The sequence below is a fragment of the Heliangelus exortis genome, chromosome 3 (genome assembly GCF_036169615.1).
Source record: "Heliangelus exortis chromosome 3, bHelExo1.hap1, whole genome shotgun sequence".
Lineage (NCBI taxonomy): Eukaryota > Metazoa > Chordata > Aves > Apodiformes > Trochilidae > Heliangelus > Heliangelus exortis.
Window position 1 is genome coordinate 50,505,183 of NC_092424.1, and position 27,900 is coordinate 50,533,082.

The 27,900-nt window shown below is 42.6% G+C and overlaps 1 protein-coding gene across 1 annotated transcript; it reads right to left on the reverse strand.

Moving 5' to 3' along the window:
• Positions 1-5,508: 5,508 nt before the first annotated feature.
• On the reverse strand, positions 5,509-27,420 carry LRP11 (LDL receptor related protein 11). The gene is made up of 7 exons (XM_071740555.1): positions 26,764-27,420; positions 21,583-21,749; positions 17,557-17,695; positions 15,328-15,453; positions 14,359-14,568; positions 7,193-7,294; positions 5,509-6,924 (listed from the first exon to the last, which is right to left on the reverse strand). Exons 1-7 carry the CDS (start codon positions 27,275-27,277, stop codon positions 6,770-6,772), a joined length of 1,413 nt encoding a protein of 470 aa, XP_071596656.1. The 5' UTR covers positions 27,278-27,420; the 3' UTR covers positions 5,509-6,769.
• Between the last annotated feature and the right edge of the window lie 480 nt (positions 27,421-27,900).

A 27,900-nucleotide genomic window follows, 5' to 3' on the forward strand; every position in this document is an offset into this window, starting at 1 on the left:
TCTAGGTGTCTGGTTTTATGTTTGGTGGTGTGGTTTCTTTAATCTTGTTGGATTTTACAGAAAAAAAGGCCAGCATGTATAAAAATACTGACTTACTAAATGACCCAACCAGTGCATCCATTGCAGTTACCAAGCCCAATACCATATGAATATAACTGAAGTATTACTATCTGTTTGGAATTTTTTAGTTCACAACCAGGTGTTTTGGGGCACAGGCTGTGGGTACATGGTATGAATTCTGTCTGCCATCTGTGACTGAGTCCAGCTAAGTAGGAGTGGATGATCTGCTCACCTCTAAGCCAGAACAACCTGGGAGAACAGCTTGGCTGAACCAGTGACAGTCACTTGTCCATTTTTTTCCATGGATGAGACAGTAGAAGACCTTCAGAGCCTGAGCAGAGAGGACCCAAGAGCCCATACTTGTATCTTGAAAGCCCACAAACAGCTCTGTGACCTATGGATGCTTTCTGTTCATGTAGCAGGAGTTACCAGTTTATTTACTATTTTTGTTCAAACCAGCCAGTTAACTTGGACATAGAGATGATGATGGGTGCTGTTTTGGGGTTTTTTTTGGTTTTTGGTTTTTTTTTTATTTTTTTTGTTTTTTCAGGGAAACGATCACACAGAGACTGAGCACCAGCACTGCTATTTGAGGCCACCTCGATGAGTCCCAAGATGTTTTGTAGTCAGCAAGTTTGAAGTGGGCAATAATGCCTGGAGCAGGGTGGGTCTACATGGTAGCTCCTGGAGCACCCATCTGGCAGCAGTCCTCTCCATGTGTGCAGTGTTTTTGTGATGTGATGATAAGGGGTCTTGAGTCTGGAGGGACTGTGGCATTAACCATTGGCACAAAAGGGTAAACTAAAATGTCTAGAGGAAAATTCTGAATGAATACTGTTGTTCCTCTAAGAAAGAAGGGTATTAACCCATTGTTACAGCAGCAATATTTTCTTCCTTTTTCACTTGAATGTGCCTTAAGATGTACTCCATTTAATTTAAATTAAATTGCATTTTTTTAAACTGCATTTAAATGCAGTTCGTAGAAAAGATGCGATTTGCAGTTCCTTGATTTTCATACGATGCAAAAGATGAGTAATGCAAACTAAGCCTGTGATTTGTATCTCTGATTTCATTTAGCTTATTTTTGAGGTGGAACACATGATGATGCAGTTAGAAAGACAATACCAGTTACGTATATGTAACCTTTGTTCTTTGTCCCAGATGATGTGGTAGAGGTTATTCTGCTGAAGTGAACGAGCAGTGGTTCTGGCTCAGCAAAAAGGCATGATGAGGTCATGCAAGCACAGTGTGCAGAATAAACCAACAACCAAATAAAAAATCATTGAGGGAAAGTGTTGCCCTGAATGCAGCGGGTGTGCAGGGGGATGCAGGAGATAGTAAAGTCTGAAAGTGGTCTTTGAGAGCCTCCAGACTTTACACATCAGGAAGTGTAAATTAGAGTTTTAAGTGCTGTGGTATACATCAGATGGATCCAAGCATGAGGTTTAAGTTGGTTTTGTGGGTTCATACAGTTTGTTGGCTCTAGTTGGGTTATTGTCCACCTGCTTGTAATTGTGAAATGTTGAAGAACAGTTGTGGGATGTGCACATTCTTGAGGCACCATCAACTTTTGTCTTCACTGTAATTGATATGCACTTGAATGCTCAGAGCTGGGGGCAAGGCCTGGGTTTCCTTGCCTCAGCCAGATCTGAGAATATCAGCTTGGGATAAAACTTGGCCTTATGCAGATAGAGTTGCTATAAACTTTCCCATATGTGTCCTGTTTAACCTTTTTAATCCTTGGCATAGAGGGCTGCTTCCTGTTCCAGGTGGCAGTTCTATACATGGCACAAATTCATAATGCAGCTGAGGCGTTCTGATGCATTTCCTGTGAAAGGCTGTTATTATTCTCTCACATTCTTGGCAGGGTGTTAATGAGATGCTCAGCAGAATGTGCTCAGCGAACTAAAATTGTACTTCTTTAAATTATTAATTAAATGGACATAGTTATTGTTGAAATATGTATGGAGGAGCTCCAACAGCTTGTTAAAAAATGCCTGAAAGCTTAAGAAAGGAGAAATAGAACTCTATCTCATCACCCCAAACTTGAAAACTGGAGACTTAATCTGTGCCTCTTTAACAAAACTCTGTTTTAGCAACAATGGATTATTTTCATAAGGATTGTTGATGGACTTTCTCTAACATCTCATTTTAAGCTTTCACATTTCTTTGTAGTCTGGCCCTTTTCATCATATGCTTCTGAGGAACTGATCTACTACATATTCTCGAAAACGTTCTCTGAAGCTATTGAGAAACTTTAGTCCTTTTTCCAGCCATGCATATGTTTGCATCTTACTTGTTGGTATGAACAGGCTAAGTATCTTGTTCACCAGGTTCTGCCAAATCCTTTTTTTGCTGTAATGGAGAAAGGGCATCTGAGGTTAACCAGGAGCTTTTGGTTTAGGTGCAGTATGGACTAAGACAGCATTATCAAAGGTCTCTGGTTAGGAAAACAGGTGATTCAGAGCATCTGCCCAGGATGATGCTCTGACCACAGCCTTCAGGGTTGCTTTCCCCAGAGTCCCCAAATTTCCATTGTGCTGCCTTGCTTTCAAGTTCTTTCTAGTCCTCTACACATTCAGTTTTCCTGCTGTTGATGTTGTTCAGTCATTTGTTTTGAATGGAGATATCTGAAATGTTTCTCTTTTGTGCATTAGGGCCTGGAACTTGTTAAGAATTATGTTAAAATTTCTTGCTCTGCCCTCTTTAAAACAGGATTATACATTTCTGTTCGTCTGAGCAACTAATAACATCCCTGCAAGCTGTGACTCTAGGTCCTTCACAGCACTGAATCTTTCTGCCTTGTCTGTTTTTTTTCTCAACCTGCTCTAAATACAGTTTTCATTGATGTATGAGTTTATAACTGTCAGCCAGGAGCCTTATAAATGCCAAACTTTGAATTCTAGCAGGTTATCTTTAAAAATGTGTTTCTAAACTGGCTTCTTGTGCTGATTCTTGACCTCTTTCTTTGTGTTTAAGAGCTCCAGTGAAGAGTGCAGTGTTCATCAAGTGCTTTTGTTCTAGTACAGATGTATTTGTAGCCTTACATTTTAATTTTCTGGCTTGTTTTAAGTGACTATTAGTTGAAAAACATGTAACAAAGTTACTTCTACAGTATTCCCCTCCCCCCATGCCCCCAAATATTCCCTGCCCATGGCAGATTTTCCTTTCCTTATTCAGGTCAAGCTGATTGTTTCATAGGCTCTTTTCTTTTGTACTAATTACTACGTGTTTATTGCCATCCATCAGCTCTCTTAATCTTTTCTAGCTCTTTCCTTTGCTTTTACTGTTCTAGCTTCTGCCATTAGAAAATGAAAAATCTCAATTCCTGGTGCTCATGAAAACAACAAGGGTAGACCTCAGTGATGCATGACTGAATTCTGTTGGGGATTACTAGAAAGGCTCTGCCTTTGTTTTGGGTGATGTGTTTGTGTTGCTATTAGTTCCTGCTTCTGACTGGCTCTGCAGAGTTCGGGAGTGAAACTCTTGTGGTTTATCTAGGATTTAAAAGGCAAATGGAGCATCAGAGTGACCTATTTCAGCCTTTTTGTTTTGCAAATGTGCTTTTGGAACTATCCTTGCTGCAAGTCTACAGTGTTAGGGAAAGACTATAGCCAGTAAATTAAATAATTATTTGAAATAATTTGTACCGTCAAGAGTACATAAGTTGGTCTGAAGGGTAAAACAATTGAAAATATAAAAAGTGATGTAACTGAAATACATGTCTTGACCCACATTTAAGTACAAGGACAAAAAAAAGTTGTAATGGTCTCTCCTAATACACAGAGGAGTAAGATCCACAGAGGAGCATTGCTATCAAAGCAATTGATATTCTATCTGTCTAAATGATGCTGGCAGTAAAAACAGATGGATTGATCATATTCCCAGATACGTGGCTAGACACGTCAGCGTGTAGGACAGGAAAAACAGATCTGACAGACCTCAAATAGTGGATTTCCACACAGAAAATCTGGGTTCTGCTGCAGCATAAGCACCATATAAAACTCCCTAGCTCCTCAGGTTTGTGTGAGAAGCTATGAAAGCAGTTAAGAGATGCGACCATGAAGATGGGGTAGAAGCAGTGCCTGCTCTCTGCACTCCTTTGCAATGGGAGAGAGGGCCCCAGGCCTGGGAGATGCTGGGAAGGGGCTGCAGAAGTGGTGTCAGTGGGAGGCAATGGCTTGGAGCAGCCTGGGGAGAAGGGGGCAGCACTCCCAGCATGTTGATAAAGGTGTCTTGCCACAGCTTTTTCTGCTGGGTGCTCTGGCTTAGTAGTTCAGTATCACTTACAAGTCACATAGGATGAAAACACATTATTGAGCCCAGTGTGTATTAATTGCAGGAGCTGCCAAGCCATTATGCTATTTTGTTAACTTTGTCTTGCTCTTCATCTGAGCTTGACAGTGCCCAGGTTTTCTGATAAGGTGCAAACTTTTATGCAGTCCAGCTGTGGAGTTCACAATTACGTGAGCAGTAACAAGACTCAGGCTGGTGGTCTGCACAGCAGCATCAGCATCTCCCCTTCTAGAAAGAAGAGTCCCTAGGAAGACTGTGGCAAATATAACTTAGCAATAGCCTGACTCCTGTGCTACACTTGCTGTCTGCTGCTCTTGCTCCAGCCCTCCTTAGAGGGGTTTGCTCTTGGATGTCAGATGTAAAACCTATGAAGTTTGATTCCACTTGCAGCAGCAGAACAACAAAGCCTTCTGTTGGGCAGAGTGGCTGAAAAGCTGAGCAGCTTCTTGCACAATGGCTGTGACTGGCTGACTTGTGCTCTGTGCAGGATCTTGCTGTGTCCTGCCCAAAAGAACAAAACCAAACCTTTTGTTCTTCTGCTGGCTGCATGCTGGAGGAATTGGTTTGTTAACAGGAGAACTATGGGCTGAGGAAAGACTACTTTTCTTGTTGCTACAGTAAAGTGGTGAAGGCAAATTAGGTATTTAACCCCAAAGAAATGTCAATGATAGGAAATAATACCCCAGACAAATGGGCAGTGTCTAGAAGGCTATATTTAAAATGTTGGCTTTTGGGTTGTGCACTATTTGCTATAGGCTGGGACTGAAGAGAGGCCACGCTCCCAAGTTAGAAGTGGGCAGCATCAGCAGGTGGTCTCCTGGACCTGATGTAATGCTTAAGTATGAGCAACCAGACTTTGCCTGACATGGCAGGAAGGCTCTGAGCAAGTAGCACCGGTGACTGGATTCCCTGAGAAGTTGGCACAGCCAGCTCTGTGACTGGTGTCCTGCTCGACAGACAGGTCTTGGAGGTAGATGCCCTGTTTTTCTCACTCTTCATACAAGAATATATCTCAACAACATCACCCAGCATACACATTCCAGCTTCTTTTAAGGCTGTTTCACAGAGAGGAGAAATATACTTCTGTCTGCTCTCATGCTATGGTCTACAACATTTACCTGGTGGCTGAAAATAAAGACAGTGCAGGAAATATAAGAATAAAATAGGTTTATTAGAGCTATTTTACATAACGTAATCAAGACCGAGCAACTTGAAGAACAGTTTGTATACCAGGGCAATATTCTCGCTGACTCAAAGTTACTGAAGTACAAAAGACGACATACAAAATAGATGCATGCCTCATTTGCCTCTCTTTTTATTGGGACCCATGATGAATGTTGTCCTTGGACAGTCAAACAAGATAGACAGCACGGTGTATATATATATGTAAGTATATATAACATGTACTGTACACATTTTACTGTTGACACATCTGAGGTTCACTCACACATATCTATTACTTGCTCTAATTCTATGAGAATTTTGCTGGGGTGAGGGCAGGTCACTGAAGCTTTCAAGCTCTGCAGGGTGCTATGGGATAAACAGAAAGAACCCTACACTCCGGTGTCTCAGGTAAAAGCCACTGTGTGCTGTGTTCTCATGCTGTGCAGGGTGTTGAGCTAGAGGTGGAAAAGGCTGAACAAGCCCTGAGCTTCAGGGAGAGACACAGCTCTGGGATTGCATGTGGCTGCTCTTGAGCGCTGCTAAGTCCAAACTCACTCACTGAGGACTTCTTGTATTTTTTATTTTTAGCATTCAGTAATTATGACTCTCTGTTAGCTGCACAGAGGTTTACACTACAAATGAAAAAAAAAAAAAAAAGATGCTTTGTTCCTTAAATCCCAAATTTCATTACAAAAGCTGGTGCTTAGAGAGCAATTACTTTTAATTAACAAAGCAAGACGAATTCTTTAATGAAAATACTCCCAGTGAATCATGTGGAAAGTACACAAATAGTCTCTGCTAGACAGGGAAGTAACACATTGGTCTGGAGCATCCTGGTCCCCAGAGCAGAGCCCAGAGGTGGCAGCAGTGACAAGAGCAGGGAGGTTTCCTTCTGCACCTCAGCCCCTGTGTCCGGGGCTGCTGGGCCTTGACTGCTCCAGTGCCCTGGCCCTGGGGCCCACTCTGCCATGGCTGGGACCCCAACTACTGTGGGGAGGGCAGGGGCACCCTGCATGCAGTTTGGGGTGTCCTAATCTCACACTGTCTTCTGCACAAGAGCCAACTGGAGCTACTCTCTGGAGCCTGAACAATTCTTATTTTCTGTCACCGAAGGGGAAGAATGCGTTCCTCATCTCATAGGCTTCTCCTGCACTTGAAACTTAAATAAAGGTTTTTTTGGTCCTTTTGTAGAGGCAGAGGTTCATGGACACAGGGGAAGGAGAGAAAAAACATAACCTAAATCCAATTTTTAGAGATACATCCCATTGATGAGGTAATCAGACTCTTCAGATGTAATGGGTCGAGCTTTTTTAAGCTTCTGTCTCACTAAACGTAGTCTGCAAGCAACCATAAGCAGCAGTAAAGCAGTGATGGCCAAGCCTAAGGCTAAGGGTAATACAGCACCTACAATGAGGTTAAGAAAAATTGCACTTTATTAATACAGTAAGAAACCAGTAGAGAAAACCTGAATTACTTAATTAAAAATAAAGCTAGTCTGTCACTTAAGTACTAATATCTGGAGCAAATCATGCTGAGAAAATAAACTGTATGATCACAGAAGTAAGGAACAACTCAGAATATGGAAGTAGATTATTCAGTTCATAGAATCTGGATCTATACCACCTGACTGAAAATCTAGCAGTCCAAAATGAATTAACATGGTCAGTCTTACCTGCTTCTGGGACTGGACGACCACCTCCAAACTGATCTCTTTTTGGCACAATTAAGTCATTCCCATTTTTATCATCTGCTCTTTTCCCTGAGAAACTGCTATCTGCATAAAGTCAAGCAAGATAAAGGAATATTTCAGTTCTGGTGACTCAGAAAAAAACCCACAAAACAGTTAAAGAACTCTGACTCCTATTGTATAACTTCAATTTTTGAAATAATGTGAAACTAAAGCTAAAATGTAAATTCAAGTTTTCCATTGCAAACCACAATGCATTTCAAGCAAACCCAAATGGGTCATCTTCCCCTGAAAAAAAAAAAAAGATGGATATAAAAATCTCTTTTGTAAACTTCTGTAATTCAGTATAGAATCTGAGCTAAAACATTACTAAAGCAGTTATATGTAAGTGAAAATAAGGCCATTTCAAGTTGACAACAGGATTTGCTGCCAAGAAGTATTCATCTTGGGAGCTCAGGTGGCTGTGGCTGGGAGTTCCTCCTCCTGCCCTCTCACTGAAGTTCTACACCAATAGCTATGGGGATGCTTTGTACAAGAATGACAGCTTAATCCAGCAGCACACCCTCACAAAAATCAGGAATATGCCAGTGTTTCTAAATGTAATCAGTGTTTGTTTTTTATTGATAAATATTGAAGGACACTTTGACTTTGCTGTGATATATATTTGCTGGCAGCCCTTGGAACTGTGACAATGCCAGAGGAAACATACTATGCTACAAGATCTGTAAAATGAGATGTTGTAATTGGAATTTCATATAGAGGTAGGCGTTAAGGAAGTATTTAAGTCAATTAGCTTGGAATATGCACCACGTGTAACTCTCACCCACACAACCAGCTCCAAAGTGCTGCAGAACACACATCCTTGTCACTGGCAGCAGCTAATAAACACATCCATTAATTAAAGCTTAAATTGTCTCATCAATACTGGCATATTAATGCTTATGTCCCCACTCTGCAGCACAACACAGCCTCTCAGGCTCTGATTTTATTTCCCTTTATGGCTAAGCATCCATGAACACTAATTTCACCTGCTAGGAAACGCCTTTAAAACAAACTGCAGTCCTCCATCTCAATCAAGGTCTTCAAGTTGCTCTGGCATGTAAAGGGGACTTAACGTAAATCCTAAGTGTAAATTTTAGGGCTTTAAGGTATTTTCATGGTATCAGAGCTGTACAAAATAACCTGAATGTCATTGAGACCAAACCCAGTAGCTGATTCCTGCTTCTGTCTACCCAAAATTACATTAAATTAATATTTGTCTTTATTTTGGAAATATCCCAAAGACATCAGCTCTTAGAGCCATTCTGGCCAGTATGACAAGGGTAGATCTGAATGCCTGTTTTATAAATTTGTTTCCCTGCCATTTGGTAAAAGGAATAGTTAAGCCATTTGCTTGTAAAGACAATAGGCAAATATATCTGGAGAGAAGCTTAGTGGGAAAATTTCAGAAGGGTAGGAGAATAACAGAATGCTTTCAGTAAAGCTTGTAAGGGTTTGTTAAGACTTGTGGCTGTTCTTACAGAACTGGAGGGGCTACCAGAGTTACTACTGCCCAACCTTTTACCTGTCATCAACTAGAAAACTGAGAGATTTTTCCAAACAGGTTTAGGATCCTGACATAAAGCATGCTATGTGAATTTTGATTTTCACTTTCTCTTCATTTTTCACTCCCTGCCTAGGAAATTGTAATTTGTAGCCCTTTTAAGTTACCCTAAATCAGAGATCTAGATTATGGCTTCTGCTGTTGGTGCCTCCCCAGCAAAAGCCTGACTTAGGCTTGGGCAGTCAGTCAAATGGTGTAATCCCAGCCCTGAGCAGCACTGCATGACAGCTGCCACGGGACCCCATGCCAGGGGAATGCAAAGCTGTTATGGTGATTTATACACTTGAGTTGGCTATACTGGGGAGTGCAAATCTTCAGGCTGCTTGTGAATTCAACCCATCTGCATGACTGTGTTTGCTCAACTGGATATTGCTGCTTAGAAACCAGCCCATTGCTCACTCCAGTGTGCTTTCCTGCAGCTACATTTTTGCTATATTCATTTACAAGTGCAGCAGTGCCACAATATGCAGCTGGGCTTGAATGCTCCCCTGGAAAAGGATTCCAGGGCACTCTGGGGACAGCAGTGCAGAAATGCTGCACTGGTCTTCGCAGGCGCTACAGGTCTGATTTACCTCATGCTGAAGATAGGTCTGCAAATGGAAAGGTGTTGCAAGACGAACCTCTTTTAGGGCACGGCGCTCCAAGGTCCAACCAGGTGTTCCAGCAGAAACTCACTAATAGTGCTCTGAGTCTATTGCCCTCAGGGTTGACCAGCCTGGATCAGCGCTACCGCTCCGAAAGCAGCGAGCGTCTCTGCTGGCTTAGTCTGGAATGACCGCAGCCTGTGCTTCAAGCCTCACCTTTTATTGGCCCCCTAATCCTGCTCATGCACAGTTGGGGCCCGCCCTAATCAGGCACAGGTGGGCTTAACACAAGCTCATGCCCACTACCTGGTAATTAGTGGCACCTGGTTGCCTCATTTCACTACAGAAAGGACTCCTTTATTGATGTAAAATGTCTCTTCCGCATCTGCTCCCAACTACAGAAGAAAATATTTGGCTCTCCAGCTTGGCAAAAAGCAAACCACAAGTCTGTTGTAGAGGACCCCATGTCCTGAGTGCCCAAGGAGGCTATCTTTAAGGTGGTGTTCCTCTGGAGCCACACTGCTGCAGAGGAATGCCACTGGAAAGGCTGGAGTGCAGAACAAGATTCACCCACTGTCAACAATTAATGACTTTTGAATTTTTTGCTTTATTTTGTTCTTTTAGTGTGAATAGATACCGTGCTAGGTCAGATAGAAGCTTTAAACTGTCCTAACCTTGGGACTCATATTTTCACATTTTCAGACTTAAGTGTAACTCCTTGAAAAGCTTGTACCAAGTCAGGTTAAGGGAAATTTGAAACAGATAAACTATATTAGTAGAAAATGAATGATAGAACAAATTTCCCCTAGTCTAACCCTCATAAGAAGAAAGCTCATATTCCTGCTGAGAGGAACTATCCCGCAGCCAAAACATTACGGCTTAGCCCAGCTCCTTTTAAAATGAAGGAAAGATAAATATGGTGGTTCTTGGCAAGGAGGTCTTTTTATTGGACATCTGTATTGGATTCTCAGAGATGAAAGCTGTTTATGGGGAGGTAAGTAGCAGAAGGGACTGGGTTTATTGGTATTGCAACCATTACTGTTATGAAAAACAAACGTAAAAAAGAAAACAAAGAAACTTCCCAGTTGCTTGAGGTGTTCCTCAAGTGTTGGTACTCAGACCAGTGCTATTTAACATCTTTGTTGATGATATGGACAGTGGAATCAAATGCATCCTGAGCAATTTTGGTGTTGACACCAAACAGTGTGGTGAAGTAACTCAACATGCACGAGGGAAATGATGACATCCAAGGGCCTTGACAGGCCCTGGAAGTGGGCTGGTCCAAACTGCATGAAATTCAAAAAGGCCATGTGCAAGGTTTTGCACCTGGGTCAAAGCAATCCCATGCAGGAATACAGGTTGGGAGGTGAAAGGATTGCAGACAGCCCTGAGGAGAAGGACTTGGGGGGTGATGGTGGACCAGAAGCTCCACATGAGCCATCAATGTGTGTTTGCAGCTCAGAGAGCCAACCAGGTCCTGGGCTGCAACAAAAGAAGCACAGACAGATGGTCAAGTAGAGCCCCCTCTACTCTGCTGCCACCTGGAGTACTGTGTCGAGTTCTGAAGTCCCCAACATAAGAAGGACATAGAGCTCTTTGTATGTCCAGAGGAAAGCCATAAAAATTATCAGAGGGCTGGAGCACCTCCCCTATGAGAACAGGCTAAACTTAGGGTTGTTCAGCCTGGAGAGGAGGAGGCTCTGAGGTGACCTTATCGCAGCTTTCCAGTGTCTGAAGGGAGCCTAAAGTAAAGGTGGGGAGGGACTTTTTATAAGGCCATGCAGCGAGAGGAGAAGGGGCAATGGTATAAAACTTGAAGAGGGGAGATTTAGGTTAGACATTAGGAAAATATTCTTTCCTGTGAGGGTGGGGAGAGGCTGTCACAGGTTGCCCAAGGAAGTTGTAGCTGCCCCCTCCCTGGAAATGTTCAAGACCAGGTTGAATGGGGCCTTGAGCAACCTGATCATCTAGTGGGAGGTGTCCCTGCCCATGCAGAGGAGCTGAAACTTAATGGTCTTTAAGGTCCCTTCCAGCCATAGCCATTCTGTGATGATTCCTTGTTGACATTAAAAATATTAAAGCTTATTTTTGAAATGTATTTTTAATAGTATATCAGGAGCCTGGGTGTTTACAGAGTCAACTCTAGGACAACAAACAACATTACTGTCTTGGTTCAACAAAGACCTTTACAGTGTGACTTGTAAGCAAAGGTTCTGTCATGGCATAAGAAGTGGGCCCAGCAGTGTCTCAGGAGACAGTCCATCCCAAAACATGATTTCTGTCAGTAGAATTGACAGAACTGACTTTTGAGGCAGTTGATATGACTTCTGTTCTGTGCTGGTTGCCTCTCCTCAAAAATGCATCTAGCACTTATTGCCTTCCTGAACACTTGTCCAGGCAGGTTTCATGGAGCTGCTCCAGTGTTTCTGTGTCTTGCATTTTGGCAGCACCCAACTATTAGACTGGGTCTGTAACCTCCATGAGATAGCAGTGATGGAGAGAAATCTGATTAATGTGCCTGGCTGGATTTTTAGGAATAGGTTAGATGCCTGTCTACCCCACTGGATAAAGACTGTGATGCTTGCCAGTGGGTCAGGACTTGAACTTCTCTCAAACTCTGGAAGTCCTTAATGTGCAGCATGTGACTCCTATGGACCTTAAGGATCTGTACAGGAGGAAAGTAACTTGGAGAAAATTTTGGCAATTGCCCTTTGGATCCAGGTAACTAGCACCTCTTTGTGTCCTAGCAGATGCACCCTTTTTGGAACTGATCCGTAGGTGATTTAAAAACTTGCTGAAATGTTTCCTGGTTTTTTGGTTAAAAATATTGGGCACCTGGGTCCTTCCATTCTATAAGGAAATCTTTTAGTATCATTTAACTGAAATTAAAATCTAACCGAGCCTTGTCAAAAGAATTTAAACCAGAAATGGTCAGCTGGAAATCTTGACTGATTTATATTAAAAAGTTTACAGTAGCTTCTGCTATTACACTAACCACTGAAGCAGTGACCAAAAATGATGTAGGTAAATCACCTACATAGGTGATTTACATAAACATAGGGTGTTTGGGTGGCCCCATATCAGGTGTCACTCTGGACTATGTGAGCATGAAGGGTTTGGGGCAGATGGAAAAATTTTAAGTCGTTCTAATAAGGAGCACCAAGGTCATCCTCACTGCCAGCAAAGGGTGAAATACCTGAGAGAAGATTTTGCTGTCACCTCCTACACATTTACTGTGGCTGTCAAATTCTTAAAGAACGTTGTTTTCACTCCCTTCACAGTCTCCACAAATAAAATACAAGCATCTGAAGAAACAGCTCAGTGCCAACCAGGGAAGTGCCCTTTACAGGAGTCAGCAGCAGAGGGCACTGCGCTCTGCTCTGTTGTCACAAGAAAATAAAGCTGTCTGTAGCTAGCAGCAAGAGTCAATCCCATCTCTGAAGAAATAAAAGTGGGAGGTCTTGCACTGATTTTAGGCTCTGTGCATGAAGTTTTGCTTTCCTTAAATTGCGATTTCAGATTATTTTAAATCACCAGCAAGAATCTTAAACAGACACACTAGTTTCACTGCAGCTCCTGGAGTTACACGAAGGCAAGGGTTGGTGATTCTGCCTGTAACATTACTGCATGCCCACTCACAACAGCCTTGCAGCCACTATGCAGAATACTACTGGAGATGGGGGGTTGTTTGCTACCTAAGATTGAGCCTTCTCTAGAGTGATAAAAGACTCCTCCTGTCCTGGAGACACACTTCCCATAATAATCGAGGTATTATTTCAGCGGAAAAAACCATCATTAGTAGCACCAGAAGGGATGCACTTACTCTCACCCAAGCTGAACAGTGCTTTGTTATATTCTTTGTTATGTTCTCCTGAAGGTACCCCTCAGCAGATTTAAAGAGCCTTACACATCAGCTTGAACATCTGAACCTGTGTCAGAATTTGTATTTAGCTCACTGTACATTTTGTTCTTTAACAATTTATTCTTTTCCTAGCTTTTCTACATTTTAACTTTCTTTTTGCACCTGGTCAGAACCAGACTTAGAATCACAGAATCATCATCATGTTTGGAAAGGACATTCAAGATCATCAAGTCCAACCATCAGTCCTACACCACTGTAACCATTAAACCTACTCCAGAAGCACCACGTCTACCCAGTTTTTGAATGCACCCAAGGATGGTGACTCCACCACCTCCCTGGGCAACCTGTTCCAATGCTTCACCACTCTGAATTTTTCCTAATATCCAATCTGAACCTCCCCTGGCACAACTTCAACCCATTTCCTCTTGTTTTATCATTAGTCACTATGGAGAAGAGGCCAATAGTCACCTCTCTACAACCTCTTTTCAGGAAGTTGTAGAGACCAAAAAGGTCTCCCTCAGCCTCCTTTTCTCCAGGCTGAACAGCCCCACCACCTTCAGCCTCTCCTCGTAAGACCTGTTCTCCAGACCTCTAATCAGCTTGGTTGCCCTTCTCTGCACCCTCACCAGCACCTCAGCCTCTTTCCTATACTGTGGTGCACAAAACTGCACAGTACTTGAGGTGCAGCCTCACCAAGGCTGAGTACAAGCATAAAATCCCTTCCCTGGTCCTGCTGGCCACACTGTTCCTGACACAGGCCAGGATGCCATTGGCCTTCTTGGCTACCTGGGCACACTGCTGGCTCATGTTCAGCTTTCTGTCAGTCAGCACCCCCAGGTCCCTCTCTGCTGGGCAGCTCTCCAGCCACTCCTCCCCAGGCCCATAGCACTGGAGGGGGTTGTTGTGGCTGAAGTTTATAAACTTAACTTTTTAAAGTAATATCTAATTGTAACTTAATTGATACAGGCTTCTTTTGCATTTTGTACATTTGCAAAACTTTACTCTTAGCCAGGTACCAAAAGATGATTTAATTACATTTAAGATGCAAGACATTTTCTTCCTCAAGAGAGATTTATTGAAACTGGTTTGTATCGATTCTTACCTGGCACAAATCCACCGATTTGCTTCTTTGGTCCCTGAGAAAGCGATTGATTCAACACGTCTGCATCCACTGAAAGAACTGGTTGATTTCTGGCAGTGGCTTTCAGGGTGTTTTCTGCAGAGTTTTCATCTGTGTTTTCTGTCAGTCCTACAGTCTTTTGCTGGGTAGTACCAAGGGTCATGTGAGTCACTGCCTTCCGGCCTGGGCTCACTGTGTTAAGAGAAACAAAAATCATAATTTTTATGCAGAATTGAAGAAAAATGGGAGTGTTCTGATAGAAGACCCTGTAATATGGGTTTTGAGGCAGGCTAAACAAATTCATCTGGTTCAATGAAATGTGAACTCCATATAAATAGCAAGTTAACAATTGCCCACTGTCACTTCTTAAGAGTATACACAGGAACTCTTAAGAGTGAAATCCAGCAGCTGAAGTATCAATCAAAGGATGGTTAGTCATCATGCCAATTCAGCTGCTGCTGATTTTTGTTCACTTAGCTGAGCATGGGCACATATTGAGGATGAGTAATGAAAGTGAACAGAGCACTAGTGAGTCAAATGGCTCCCCTACATGCTCATTCAGTGTTTCAGATTCTTCCAAGATGCGTAACTGCACTTTGAAGCACACTCTTGAGACATCCCTTTAGATCAAAACCAGGGTTCTTGCTTCCAGAATCATCATGAAAGTGAAGAACTGACCTTTTAAATTCAGAGAATTCTAAAGTGAAACCTGTCATTTTGGGGCCCTGGGCAGTTTTGATATGTTTCAAAGAAAAGAGAGCTAATTTCTGAGCATTTGCTGTATGCAGACATGAAACCTTCACCACATACTATTTCTGATTAAAGGCTCTATGGGAAGTGCAAGCTGCTTGCTCACAGGGAGAGAGGCCACAGAAGGGATATATAATTTTCCTTTGGTCATTCAGGCTGTGGTTACTTTCCCAAAGCTACAATGCAGCCTGGTGCACTTACGGTTCTGGCAGAAAGTTTCATCTGATCCATCAGGGCACTGTCTTATCCCATCACAAGCAAATGTGATGTCAATGCAGCAGCCATCATCACAGATAAACTGGTAGCGAGAGCAAACCCCGACACAGGCTGTTGAGAAACAATTCTCAGATTATCAAAGCTCAAACAGTAAATAATGATAATTTATCTGTTACTAAAATCTGCAGCACCAAGGAAAAAGCAAAACCACGCTATGTCAAGAAGTACCAGGAACAAGGCCCATGAACAAGGCAGAAAGTTGAAGATGGGCCAGGCTCAGCTATATGGTGCTACACTGACACAGAAGCTGCAGCTCACAGCTGTTCCTTGCACCCACATCACTGTTCTGGCAATCTCTTTGCTACAGGAATAATCAACAAAGAGGCTGTAGCACCTTACACCTTTTGCAGCACCCCTATAGCACTTAAAACTCTGCCAGTCTAAAAGACCCAAAACAGTCCTGAAAATAAATAAATGACATCTCTATTGTTTTAACCGCATTTCTCCAACAAATAATTCCTACTACATACCCATTCTGTATTTCTGACAATACGTTATTTTATGAAAAAAGTGTGGACGATATGGGATCGTCAATGGAACTGTTTTCTGCAACCTCATTAAAATATTTGAAAGAATGCTCATCATTTATTCCCATGAGCTATTATAATCTATTGACTCCAATAGAGCACACGCCAGAGCAAGAGTGAACACAAAGTCTTACAAATGACCTTCACTGGAAAAAAATGATCACAGCCTGCTTTAATATTTAGACTTCCCTGGAAATGGAGAGTATCATCAGACCTTTCATTTTGCATACTCAAAGCTTTCCTGAAATCCATTCTGACCTCCTAATTATCAAGTGTTTACAGCTGTGCTTTTGTTTTTCCGGGCAGTGTAGTTCATTGCTTTGTTAAGCACTATCAAATTCAAGGCTTGGTTAATGGGGTAACAGCAAATCCATTTGCATAAGCAAGTCACAGCCTTTGATTGTTATCCTGCTATGTACTAAAAAGCTAAGCAATGCTACCACAAGTATGGCAGGAACACAGGCACCTGTTTAAAACCCCTAAAATCATACTTAGAAAATGCATCTCTTAAATTTCATTACTAACAATAGCACTGGGGTCTTGCATGCATGAAAGCTCCACAGGCTGGTTTAATTACAGCAGTAGCACTTCCATTGCAAATGGACTTGGGCAATCAGAAAAAAAAAACAACAAACAAACAGGCATCAAATCCTCTGTGTGTACCACTTAAAAGATACCATAGGTGGCCACAGTAGCAAATAAACAAATCAGCAAATTTCTCTGGCTTCTTTAGCTGAATTAAGCAGTAATGAATACAACTCTATTACTGGAACACAAGTGTCAGTAAACAGATTCATAACTGTGGGTTTTCATACCAATTTATTGCCACTAAGACTACCCTCTTGCATAGATATTGCACTGGGGAAGAGCAAGGTTATCTAGGGTTAGGGTTTCACTAGTTCAGCTGAAGGTAGTGATGATGCTATTTAACCTTTAATTCTGCCAGAGCAGCAGATCTATATTAGCAACTTGCTAACTTCACTGTAACTGAAAGTTACTACATTAAAAAGGGCAGAACTGACAGACACTGAAATCCAACTTACTTTCTACTTTTTATGCTTTTTACATGTTTCTTAAGCTGAGTTTTAAAATGATGGGTCAATTCTAGCTTCAGTTTCCACAGTAACATAAGGCTTCAATAACAATGAATGGAAAAGCTTCAATGCCTAAAATCAAGAAACCATCCCATCTTTTAAACTACAGATCCAGACCAACATTATTATTAGTCTGACTGTCACACCCTACTATTAACTGCTTTTAACTGGGTCTTCCCCATACCACAAACCCTGTCACGTTCCACATGCTGTCTGGCTATACAATGGACTGAAAGGATGTTTCTGTTGCCTATGGCAGTATTTAATTTTTCCAACCCTGAATGCTTATTAGCAGCAATACAAGGATGAACCCTTGAATGCTTGAAACTATTGTTGCTCTAACAAATGTGAAGTTTGCCTGCTTCCTCACCTTGAAACACCAATTAAAAACTGAGATTATGTACTGTCATTATGTAATGAATAAGGGCAAAAAAACCCAACAGAAATGGAGAACAAGGTTTCTGCCCTGCTCAAGACCCTTGCTCCGAATATCATACCCTGACTGTCCCACAGGCAGCAGCTTGGGTCCTTACCTGCAGAATGAACCATGGGCAGAATGGTCACAGAAACGTTGTCAGAGCTATGCTGACCTGCAGTGTCTGTCACAGTTAGCTGGAAAATATACTTGCCTTCCTGGACTTGAGACAGTTTAAGTGTTCCTGGTTGTGGTACCTGATTGAAGAAACACAGAGAAAGAAAAACATAAATTGGTATAAACTATCTCTCCCCAAACTTCTAAGTATAGGGAACACGTTTCTGTACAATGCTTTTCTTGTAAATTAAATACTTCTCTTAAATCTACCATTTTCATGGTACACTCAGCTACCTGGAGCTATGGATCATAGCACTGGAAAGTAAACGGAAAAAAATTTAACTCAATTTTTCAGTAATTAGAAAAGTAATTTTAGGGGGTAGGAAGTACTAGAGCATTAGGCTGTAGAGAATATGCATGTATCCGTGCATAAGAAGTTACTTTTGCTACATATTGATTTATAATGTGCCCGACAGCATTCCTTTATAAGGCTGTCCACATGTGTCCAACATAATGATTGATGTAGTCACTTCAAGTTTCAAAAACTGCTGGTCTGAGTTTTTCCACACCCCATACTGAATTTCCATTCCTTGCTCTGAGCCAGATATAAGTTCTTTTATAGTGAGTGATCTGCACATTGGACTTCAGACAGTTATGTGATACATATACATATACAGAAACAACTTAAAATTGGATTAGATCATTAAGAAATTAATAAAATAACTTCCTTTATGAGAATTTAAGAAGTAACAAACTGGCATTACTGGTACAACAGTCACTTAAAACTAAGTTGGTAGAAAATAATTGTGGTGTTTTTAAATGCTAAACTTTTTTTAGCCTTGTGACAATTACCAATCACAAATAGCTCCAGCTGTCTGAGAATTCTGTAACACATACTTCAGGAACTATGAAAAAGCAATGAAGATTTACTGAACACATAGTGCATTTGTACAAATGAAGCACACAGGGCTATTTTTATAAGCAACTGAAAAGTACATTAAAATCCTCTGGGATTATCTTTAATATTAAACCCAAAATTCTGTAAAGATCTTTGGTTTGCTAACTTAAAGTCTGTTTTCTACCTAAAAGAGAATAGGAATTTTCAATAAATATAACAGCCCTAGACCCAGATTTATAGCAGGGTGTACTGATAAATGCCTTTTCCTCTTCCAGAAAGTGAATTTCCTGGCTGCAATTTCTTTCCTTTTCTATTTACAAGAAAGGTCTTAGTTATTTGATCATACTGTTAATTACCTCCTGATGGAGTGTATGACCCCTAAGAATTTCTATCTTGAGTGTATTGCAGAAATAAATACACTCTACAAAAACACCTGCTGCTCTTCACTGTAACTGCTGGGAGAGCAAATATGGTATTCAGAATTCATGAGCCATGAGTGCAGAGCAAGAGAAATGCCACTGGCTTCCAAATAAACCACCACAGCTCCTGTGGACCTCCATGATTTCCTTTTTGTCTCCATCCTGCCCTGAAGAATGCTCGCCCCTGTCTGCTTTCTGACAAACTTTGGTTTGTCAGAACCACTAGACAGTAATTTCCAGATAATCAGCATTTAAAAAAACCAACAATCAGCAACTGTAATTGCCTCTAAGAGTCATGGAGCTGTGCAGCTACAGCATATGGGTAGCAGTCTGAGGAGCATATCATCCAAGAAGCAATAATCAGTGTACAATGGAAAAAATTTTTCCACTGGCTTCCTTCTACATCATGGTAACTTCTCTTTATAGCAGTCCTTTCCCCTCCTCTGCCTTCTATTTATTCTTTGGTACATAACTGCAATGCAACAGCTGCCTTTTATCTTATTTAAACAGAGTCCCATTCTCCTTTGTAGCTATGGATTCATACACCATTTTCTACAAATACATGATATGAAATACAGAAACTCTAGAACAGCAACTAAAGCACTAAAGACAGCAACTGAAGATTATTTTAAAAAAATAAATTTTAAAAAATCACAATTACTGATTCAGATCCAAAAATTTAATTCTAATGTATAATCATCAGAGTACATATCTACAGAAGAAATCCCTGCTTATTAGAACACAATGGTGAAGTATTTATTTCAGCATGAATGTATGTCAAGCTTGCTTCCTGTTATCAAATATAAAGCAATCACCAAGAATAATGTGAATTTTGCAAGTTTAAATGGATATAAGACTTGTCTCTATTTTATGGTGTTACTTCGGGTAAAACTAAAACTATGAACTTTAATTTTTTTAAATTTAATTCTAATTTTTGTCTTACTCTAGGTAAATTATTACATCACAGATGAATTTAAAGAGTATTTAATTGCTACTTAAAGAAAATAATGCTGCAAAAGCTCAGATTAACAACTCTTCATAATAAAATGTTCATTTTATCCAGTAACATCTAGCAACTATTCTTAATGCTTCATTCAAGTGTTTTCTGTGTATTAACCTATTCATGCCCCTTATCAAAACTTTCTGAACTTTTAATTTTCAAGCCAATAAGTTAATAAACCAATATAAATAAACTCAGAGTGGACTTTTCATGACAGTTTAAAATTGCAATAGTGTTTCAAGTCATTCAGAACTAGAAGACTGCAATCACCCTTCCAAAGATGTGGATCTTGCAGTAAAAACAGAACGATCAAAAGCAAACAGCATTGGCTTAACCAATACTTTTAAATAGCCCTGCCATGTTTTCTGTGAGGAGTATATTTATAAAAAGTTACTTGTGTATAAATTTCAGCAGCTATTTACCAGAGAAACCCAACTGCCTTCTCAGGGTTCATCGAGCACCTTGTTTCCCACCTGTGACATGGCAACCTTAGTGTCCAGGAGGCTAAGAAATGGCAAATTGCTCGCTTGGAATTTTCCAAATTTTAGCTTTTAATGCACTTAGCTAGCTCATTGTGTTAGGCAAAATTCTGTGCTTTGTAGCACCATTACACATCTTGTGTAACTTGGCTGATATTGGTATTTTGTCTCTAATATGACTATGCTGAACAGACATAAGCAGCAGCTGTCAAGTACTGCTCATGGCCCCACATTAGCACACTCAGCCTCTTGGATTTTGGACTGCCAAGTAGCTGAGCCTGTCCTGTTTAAACTCGTCCTATCCACTGGTAGCATCATAGCAACAGTAAGGTCACAGCAACCACTTCTACCTTGGAAAGCAGATTCATGTCCTCTGTTAGAGGGTAAGGTCTATGGTTCACACCCTCTCCCCTTTGTCCCTTCTGCACTAGGTGTGCCCTGAATACTGTAGGATGTGAACAGACTGTGAGTAGACTCTGTGGGCTTGATACATTTTTCCTTTCCCTTTCTGCTGCTCCTAGAGTATTCACAAAGAAGGGTAGGATAGAGAACCCCTCTCCTTGTGTTTAATTTTAAGGTGAAACCAAACTGCAGCAGAAACTGTATGGATAGAATAAAACAGTATCCCAAGATACTCACGAGGTCTGTATCAAACATTTCTTTGAAGTTTCTCCATAAGCATTGACAGAAAACAGTTGGCGAAAATAACATTTTTTTTAGTAACTGAATTACTGAGGTGTCCGTTACCTGGATCACAGAAATCAAAAATCAAGTGCAGTGGGTACAAACAAGAAAGCAAAAGAAAGCAGAGCTGAAATACAGTAGAGTATTAGCATCTACTGTTTGTTGCTGGCTGTCTCATGCCAACCTGAACGCAGATTAACTGCACAAAACTCTTGAAATAGTCACTGGAACAACCTCCCTGGGGACATGGCAAAGCCCCCATCACCAGAGGTTTTCAAGGTGTGACTGGACAAGGCAGTAGATTATCTCGTCTGGGCTCCCTGACTGGCAAAAGCTTGGACAAGATGATCTTTTGAGATCCCTTCCAACCTGGGCTGCTCTACGCTTCTATGAAATAAATGCTCGAGTAGGACAGCCATCCTGATTTTGGTGCCTGGTAGCCATGCCCACTTGAAAACATTTCAGTTTTTAGTTCTACATTTCAAACTGTGCTATAAATACAGCAAACTGTGAGTGACTGTGGCCATGTGTGAGACTGCTCGTGTACCTTCATTTCAACGGATGAGTCACCTTGCAACAATGTCCACTCATACTGCACAATTCCATGGTCATCCGAGCTTTCCCGGCCATCCAAAAGCACCCAGTCCACAGGTGACTGCAGCACAATATCTTGCCCTGCCTTGCACTGGGGAGGCTCATCGTATTCTTCTTCCTCTTCAATACAAAAAGGAAAAGCTCAGTTATTCATCAGGGTGATTATTTATAAAAAATACTTTTTCTCTTGGTCAAGGTATTGATTTACCACTGTGCAACTTCCCGAAACACAGGACATGGTCATGAGTGCATGTTTTGTTAAATGAAATAGTATATATTTTAATTTTAGTTGGATGCTCTATATTCAATGATGTCTTCAGGAAATAACTGCTATATGAAGAAGCACATTGCATAGAAAACCTCTCTACCTACATGGATGTTTCACTAATACACTATCAGTGTAATTTTGTTAGCATCAGTGTAATTTTTTATTTTGAATTCAGGAAAATGGATTTTAATATGAATTGCCAACATATTCGGATGACAGATATTGCACACCTTTTATAGCACTCTGCATCTTAATCTTAACATGATTTTAGTCTCTTTTTGTAATACATCATTACAGGAGTGAAAAACTTACTTAATATAACTCGCATCCTGGTGAAGAAGTGCACATAATGATTAAAAATCCTCAGAAATTACCAACGATTTCAAGTGCCTAATTTAAAACATTCACAGCTTGATTTTCAGACTACTTAAGATTTGTAGCATTTTGCTATATTCAGAGTACAATTCTTATTGATTAAAATTGTGAGTACTAAGTACTTTTTCCAATAAGACCCCGAGGCTTCCAGGTTAGACTAACAAAATCTGTGGTATGTTAAGTAGCATGGCCTGTGAGAAGCAGTTTAAGTAATTTCCCCTGCAACCTTCAGGCAGTGCAGGGAAGACAGAGGCATAAAATCTAGTCCTACAAGTCAGCTTTTGACATCTTCAGCCACCAGACTGTATCCTTCTGCAGTTCTCCACTCAAGTTTCACTCCTTCTCTGGGCATGAGATGTTCCTGGCACTACGACATGTCAGGCTGCTTTCTGCTCTTTGGCCTCTGCAAAGGTTATTCTCAAAAGGATATTCATGTTAAGCTCAGAAAAACATCTACTGAACACAAAGCTGTAACCTCACTCAGTGGGGGCAGAGCTGCAAAAGGAAAGAAAAGGTGCTTCCCCATCAGTGAAGGGATTCTCTCTCTAAAGCTTCAAGATCTTGCTTGAAGCCATGGAGCTCATCAGAGCAGTGAGACAATTTATTATCACTAATTAAACCCCAGTTTTATTCCTTATTTTTCTCGGAAGTAGGTACGGCATATAAAATTTCAAGGCAAATTCCGTAAGTTAGGAGAATGAACAAAAAACTGAAAACAGGGTTCAATAATAGAAAGTATGAAACAGTTCTTGCTCATTCAGTTGGCATTGGAAGCTTTGCTTAATTTGTCGACACAAAGTTCTCCAAACCAACTATGTTTGGAGAATATTTGCAATATTTAGGTGCAAAAAAACCTCCTCATTGTCACTAAACACCATTATTATGGTACCAGGGCAACTTTTTTTGGTATCTATGAGTTATACACAGTTCTCAATTGATTATTTACTTTGCTGATCACTGTCAAAAAAAGATGGACCTGGTCTGAAACAGTGCAGCCCATTTTTCCACTTCTACCTTGGAAAGCAGATTCATGTCCCCTGTTAGGTTTAAATAACTCAATCCCTGTAGGGACAGAGACAAGCCCCACTTCCCTGAGGTCCCAAACAATAGGAATATTCTCTTCCTGAATTAACTTTATACTTCAGTGGCAGGACCACTTCACTTGGGGCACACCACAGAAATTCATGCCAGCTCTTTGCTAAAGGCAACCACACTCAAGCCTCTGGTCCCAAAGGATGGAGACACCATGCCTTTGGTTATAAGTCACCAGAACATCTTTAGAAAGGTGTATCAATGACAAATCAGCTCATCTTTTGCTCCAGTAAAGAAAAAAACAGAGAGAGACATCTAGCATGGGAGGAGACTGACTGATGAGCTGCCTCATTTTTCCACAGCAAAGTTTCAAGATATAGAATATATCATGCTTAGTGAGTGAAACAACTCCAGGTCTGGGGAATACATGCTTCTAGGAAGTCAGCATAGAAAAGCAAGTAGGTATACTCAGAAGCCACCTACAAGCCACTGCTCACAGGAGTGAGTGACTATCAGCCACATGTGAGCACAAAGATCAACCTCAGGAACTATTAACTTCTGTTTCTTTTATTTAAGTTGACTGTAAATAATTAATAGGAAATGGATATACCAGATCAATGCTCTAAGATGCTGGAGCTGGATGCTTCCTAGAAAAGGGGCTACAACCTTATGAGCACTGTTTTTTTTTTTTTAAGAGGGGAACACAACAGGCTTAATTTATTCTGCTTCCTCCATCCTTTAAACAGACTTGGTCTGCCAATAAGGAAGCTGCCAGTTGTCTGAATGAATGTCTTTGATATTAGCTTACCTTAATGCTGAATCCTCCCATTGTTCACCACTAGTAAGCAGTGTCTCTTTCTCTGTAAAAAAATGTAAATTTGCCTAACAAAGGCAAAAAGGCAATAAAAGGCAAAAACAATTACCTCTTTTTTCTGCATAGGCATATGCGGTATCATTGCTAACAGTGAACAAACTGCCTGGAAGCCAAAGTAAACCCACAGCCAAACCAGCACAGACTGGGGTTAAAGCAAAGGACTTGGATTTATACTGAAATGCTCAGTCTCAAAAATTTCTCCCACCACTGACTGTTCGGGAAGTGCACAGGGATACACTTGATTGTAAGAATACATATCTGTCATTAATTATTCCCAGAATTAAATAAACAAATGTTTTTTGTTTACTTAAGATACTTAATGTAAATGAAACCACAACACCCTAAGATGTTGCTGTATACTGATGCTCAGAAATAGTTTGAAATTTCAGGGACATCACATTTTTGGATAAATGTTGGTTTGGGATTATCAAAAAGAAAACAGCAGAAGACTCAACACCACACTACTCTGGGAAAAAATAACCACAAGAAACCCTAGGTAAAACGTGAAGACTCAACACCACACTACTCTGGGAAAAAATAACCACAAGAAACCCTAGGTAAAACGTGATCCCCTTGTAAAAGAAAATTTTTATATAAAAAGCTCTTTCCTAAATTTCCTAAATTCAATCATGGGATGGTATAAAGGAAAAGAGATGTGCCTTCATCATCCAGTGAATACAGTGGTAATATAACATTAGACAGCAACACAATTCAATCTTAATTTTATCTCTCCTGATCTATGCCATGACTGGCATATCTGAATAAAAGTTCGTTTTCCTTTGTGCTACAGCTTCACTGTAATTACACTAAGAAGTCATAATCCCGTTTCCAATACCACCATCACCCACAAGGCAGACTCTTAAATAAACCCAACAGGGTACAGAGCAATTTGCAGATGAGGAATTGAAATTGCCTTCCAAGCCCAGTGCTGATAGTCAGGAAAGCTGCCAGAAAGGCAAGGCGTTCAAGAATTCCTGAATTCAAGAACTCTGGGAACTAAAGAAATCCAGTATTTCTAATAGGTAGAGTATTATTTGAACGATTCAATTACTTATAATGTGCCATAAGTGCACTTTACATTAGGGACAGGTTTTAATGGAATTAAGACAATTCAGAAAGAGAAATGACGGACACTTTCAAAGGAAGTATCTTACAATGAAGCCTAATTCTCTGAGAATTTGATACAAAATCTAGTCCTAAGCCTTCTGTCTTGCAAGTGTATACATGGTTATAAAACATAATTACCTAAAAGTTGCTAGGTAAATAACACTGTAGATCTAGTATTTCCCCCACTGAAAATGCCAAAATCAGACCCTGTTTTTTTCTGGCATCTTAAGATTATCTTCACTGCCATGAGTAACTCCCTATAGCACCCTAGGTTACCAGCACATGCATTTTGCAAAAAAATATTTAGGCATCATAACTCCACTCTGACGTCCAGGGGATTCCCATTGGCACTCTCATAAAAGAGACAGGACTGGATGAAGGACCAAGCCTGAGATCTCCCCTGCCAAGGAAGCAGTAATAACCAGTGCCATCCAGACACACTGCATTAATTCATACCATCATTAGGCTTTCTTCATGTTGCATGCCTCTGACTAATTCACATAATTGAGATATATGGTTGAAGAAGACAAAGGACATTTGGGAAAGTATTATCACCAGGTGATGCAATTAAGACAAAACAAGATGCAACTGTTTAGAAATAGGAGGTGGAGGAGTGTGAGCAAGCTCTTTGATCAGATGCTACGAAACAGGTCTCCAAATTTAGAAATCCAGACTTGTTTTCATCTACAGCTGTTCTGGATTATTTCTTAAATACACTTCAGGGCTGAACAAGGTTTTGCTTTTGACGTAGCCCGCACTCCAGAGGTGCTTATATGGAGTCTCCACCTGTGAGATTTCCTTCTCTTCTTCAGTGTAGCTCTGAAGTTCTTAGGACGGAAATGTGACTAAGAAAGCCGCTTAGGTTAGGACATTCGGACAGCAGCCCCAAGGAGGCTACATGATCGCTCTCAAGCTACTGGTCCTGGAGTAGCCGGCACCAGCAATCCACACTTTCCAGGACGCCCAGCACCCGCCCCTCCCCTGGGGAGGGAGCCCCACCCGAGCTGACTGGTCCCCACGGGGGTGGGGGGATGCTCAGCACGCTCATCCCCCAGGATCCCGGGTCCCCCACTCTGCGGGAGTTCAGGTTTCTGTGGCGGCAGAGGTGTGAGGGTTGGGTCTTTCCGAACTCGCACACCTCGCCAAGCCCTGGGGCATGGCTGGGCCGCCTCCCCCGGCGCATGGGGACCCCGCCGCAAAAGCGCTGCCCGGCGCCTCTCGTCTTCCCTTTCCGAGGGCGATGCCCCATGACCCGGGAGCTCGTTCCCGGTACCGGGGAAGCCGCAGGGACGGTTCTACTGAGGTGCGGTGAGGCGCGGCAGATGGCGGCGCCGCGACGAGGGCCGGCTGCCGCCATTTCCCTCCCGCCGCGAAGCCACCGCTCCCCGGTCCCGCGGTGGCCCCGGCCGGCGCCGCCCTCCCCGCGCGAAGCCATCTTGGGCCGAGCCCCGCTCCCTACCCCCCGCGGCGGCCCTTACCCGGCGGCGAGGGGATGCCGACGGGCCGGCGGCTGTAGGTGCTGTACCCGCGGTGCGGGGCGAAGCGGCAGACGGGGCGGCCGCGGTAGGTGCAGTTGAAGAGGTAGCAGCCTAGCTCCGCCGCCACCCCCCGCGGCCGGGCGGGCCCCTGCACCACGGCCAGCGTGCAGCGCGGCTCGGCGCAGCAGGCGTCCAGGCACTGCCGCCAGCCCGAGACGGCGGCGGGGGCCCGCAGGAAGGTGGCGCCGGCAGCGATGGAGTCCTTGGTGCGGATGATGGAGTCGGGTCTGGCGGAGAAGCCGCTGCTACCGCCGCACCTCTCCCCGTCGTCGTCGCCTCCCGCCGGCGACGGTCCCGGCTCCTCCTGCTGCAGCTGCCGGCGGAACTCTTCCAGCAGCGACTCCACGCCCGAGATCTGCGAGCGCAGGCCGGCCAGCGGCGCCGTGCACCGCACGCCCGGCAGCACGGTCAGCCCGCCCAGCACCGCCAGCAGCACCAGCACCAGAGCCGCCATGGCCCCAGGCGGCGGCGCGCAGGCGGGAGCGGCGGGAGCAGCTCCCCCCGCCGGCACCGGCGAGCGCGGGGCGGGGAGGGGCGGGCCCCGCTCGGCTGCACGAAGCGGTGCGAGGTTGCTCAGCACCCGCCGCCCTGAACAGCTCCGCCGGGCGGGGCCGCCCCACAGCCCCGGCCCCGGTCCCGGCCCAGCGCCGAGCCCCGCTCTCGGCAAGAAGTCAGGTCACCCTCTTCCCGTTCCTGTGCCAGCTGTTCCCTAGAAGAAGCGGGCTGCTGTGAAAATGTGCTCTAAATGCACGTTGTCATAGAATTATAGAATCACAGAAAGTTAGGGGTTGGAAGGGACCTTCGAAGATCATCGAGTCCAACCCCCCTGCCAGAGCAGGATCACCTATAGCAGGTCACACAGGAACGCGTCCAGGAGGGCTTAGATTGTCTCCAAGGAAGGAGACTCCGCAACCTCCCCGGGCAGCCTGTGCCAGTGCTCTGTCACCCTCACAGTGAAAAAATTCTTCCTAATATTTCTATAGAACCGCCTATGCTCCAGTTTATAACTATTGGCCTGTGTCCTGTTGTTAGTGACCCCTGAGAAAAGCTTCATTCTGTCTTCCTGGCACTCACCCT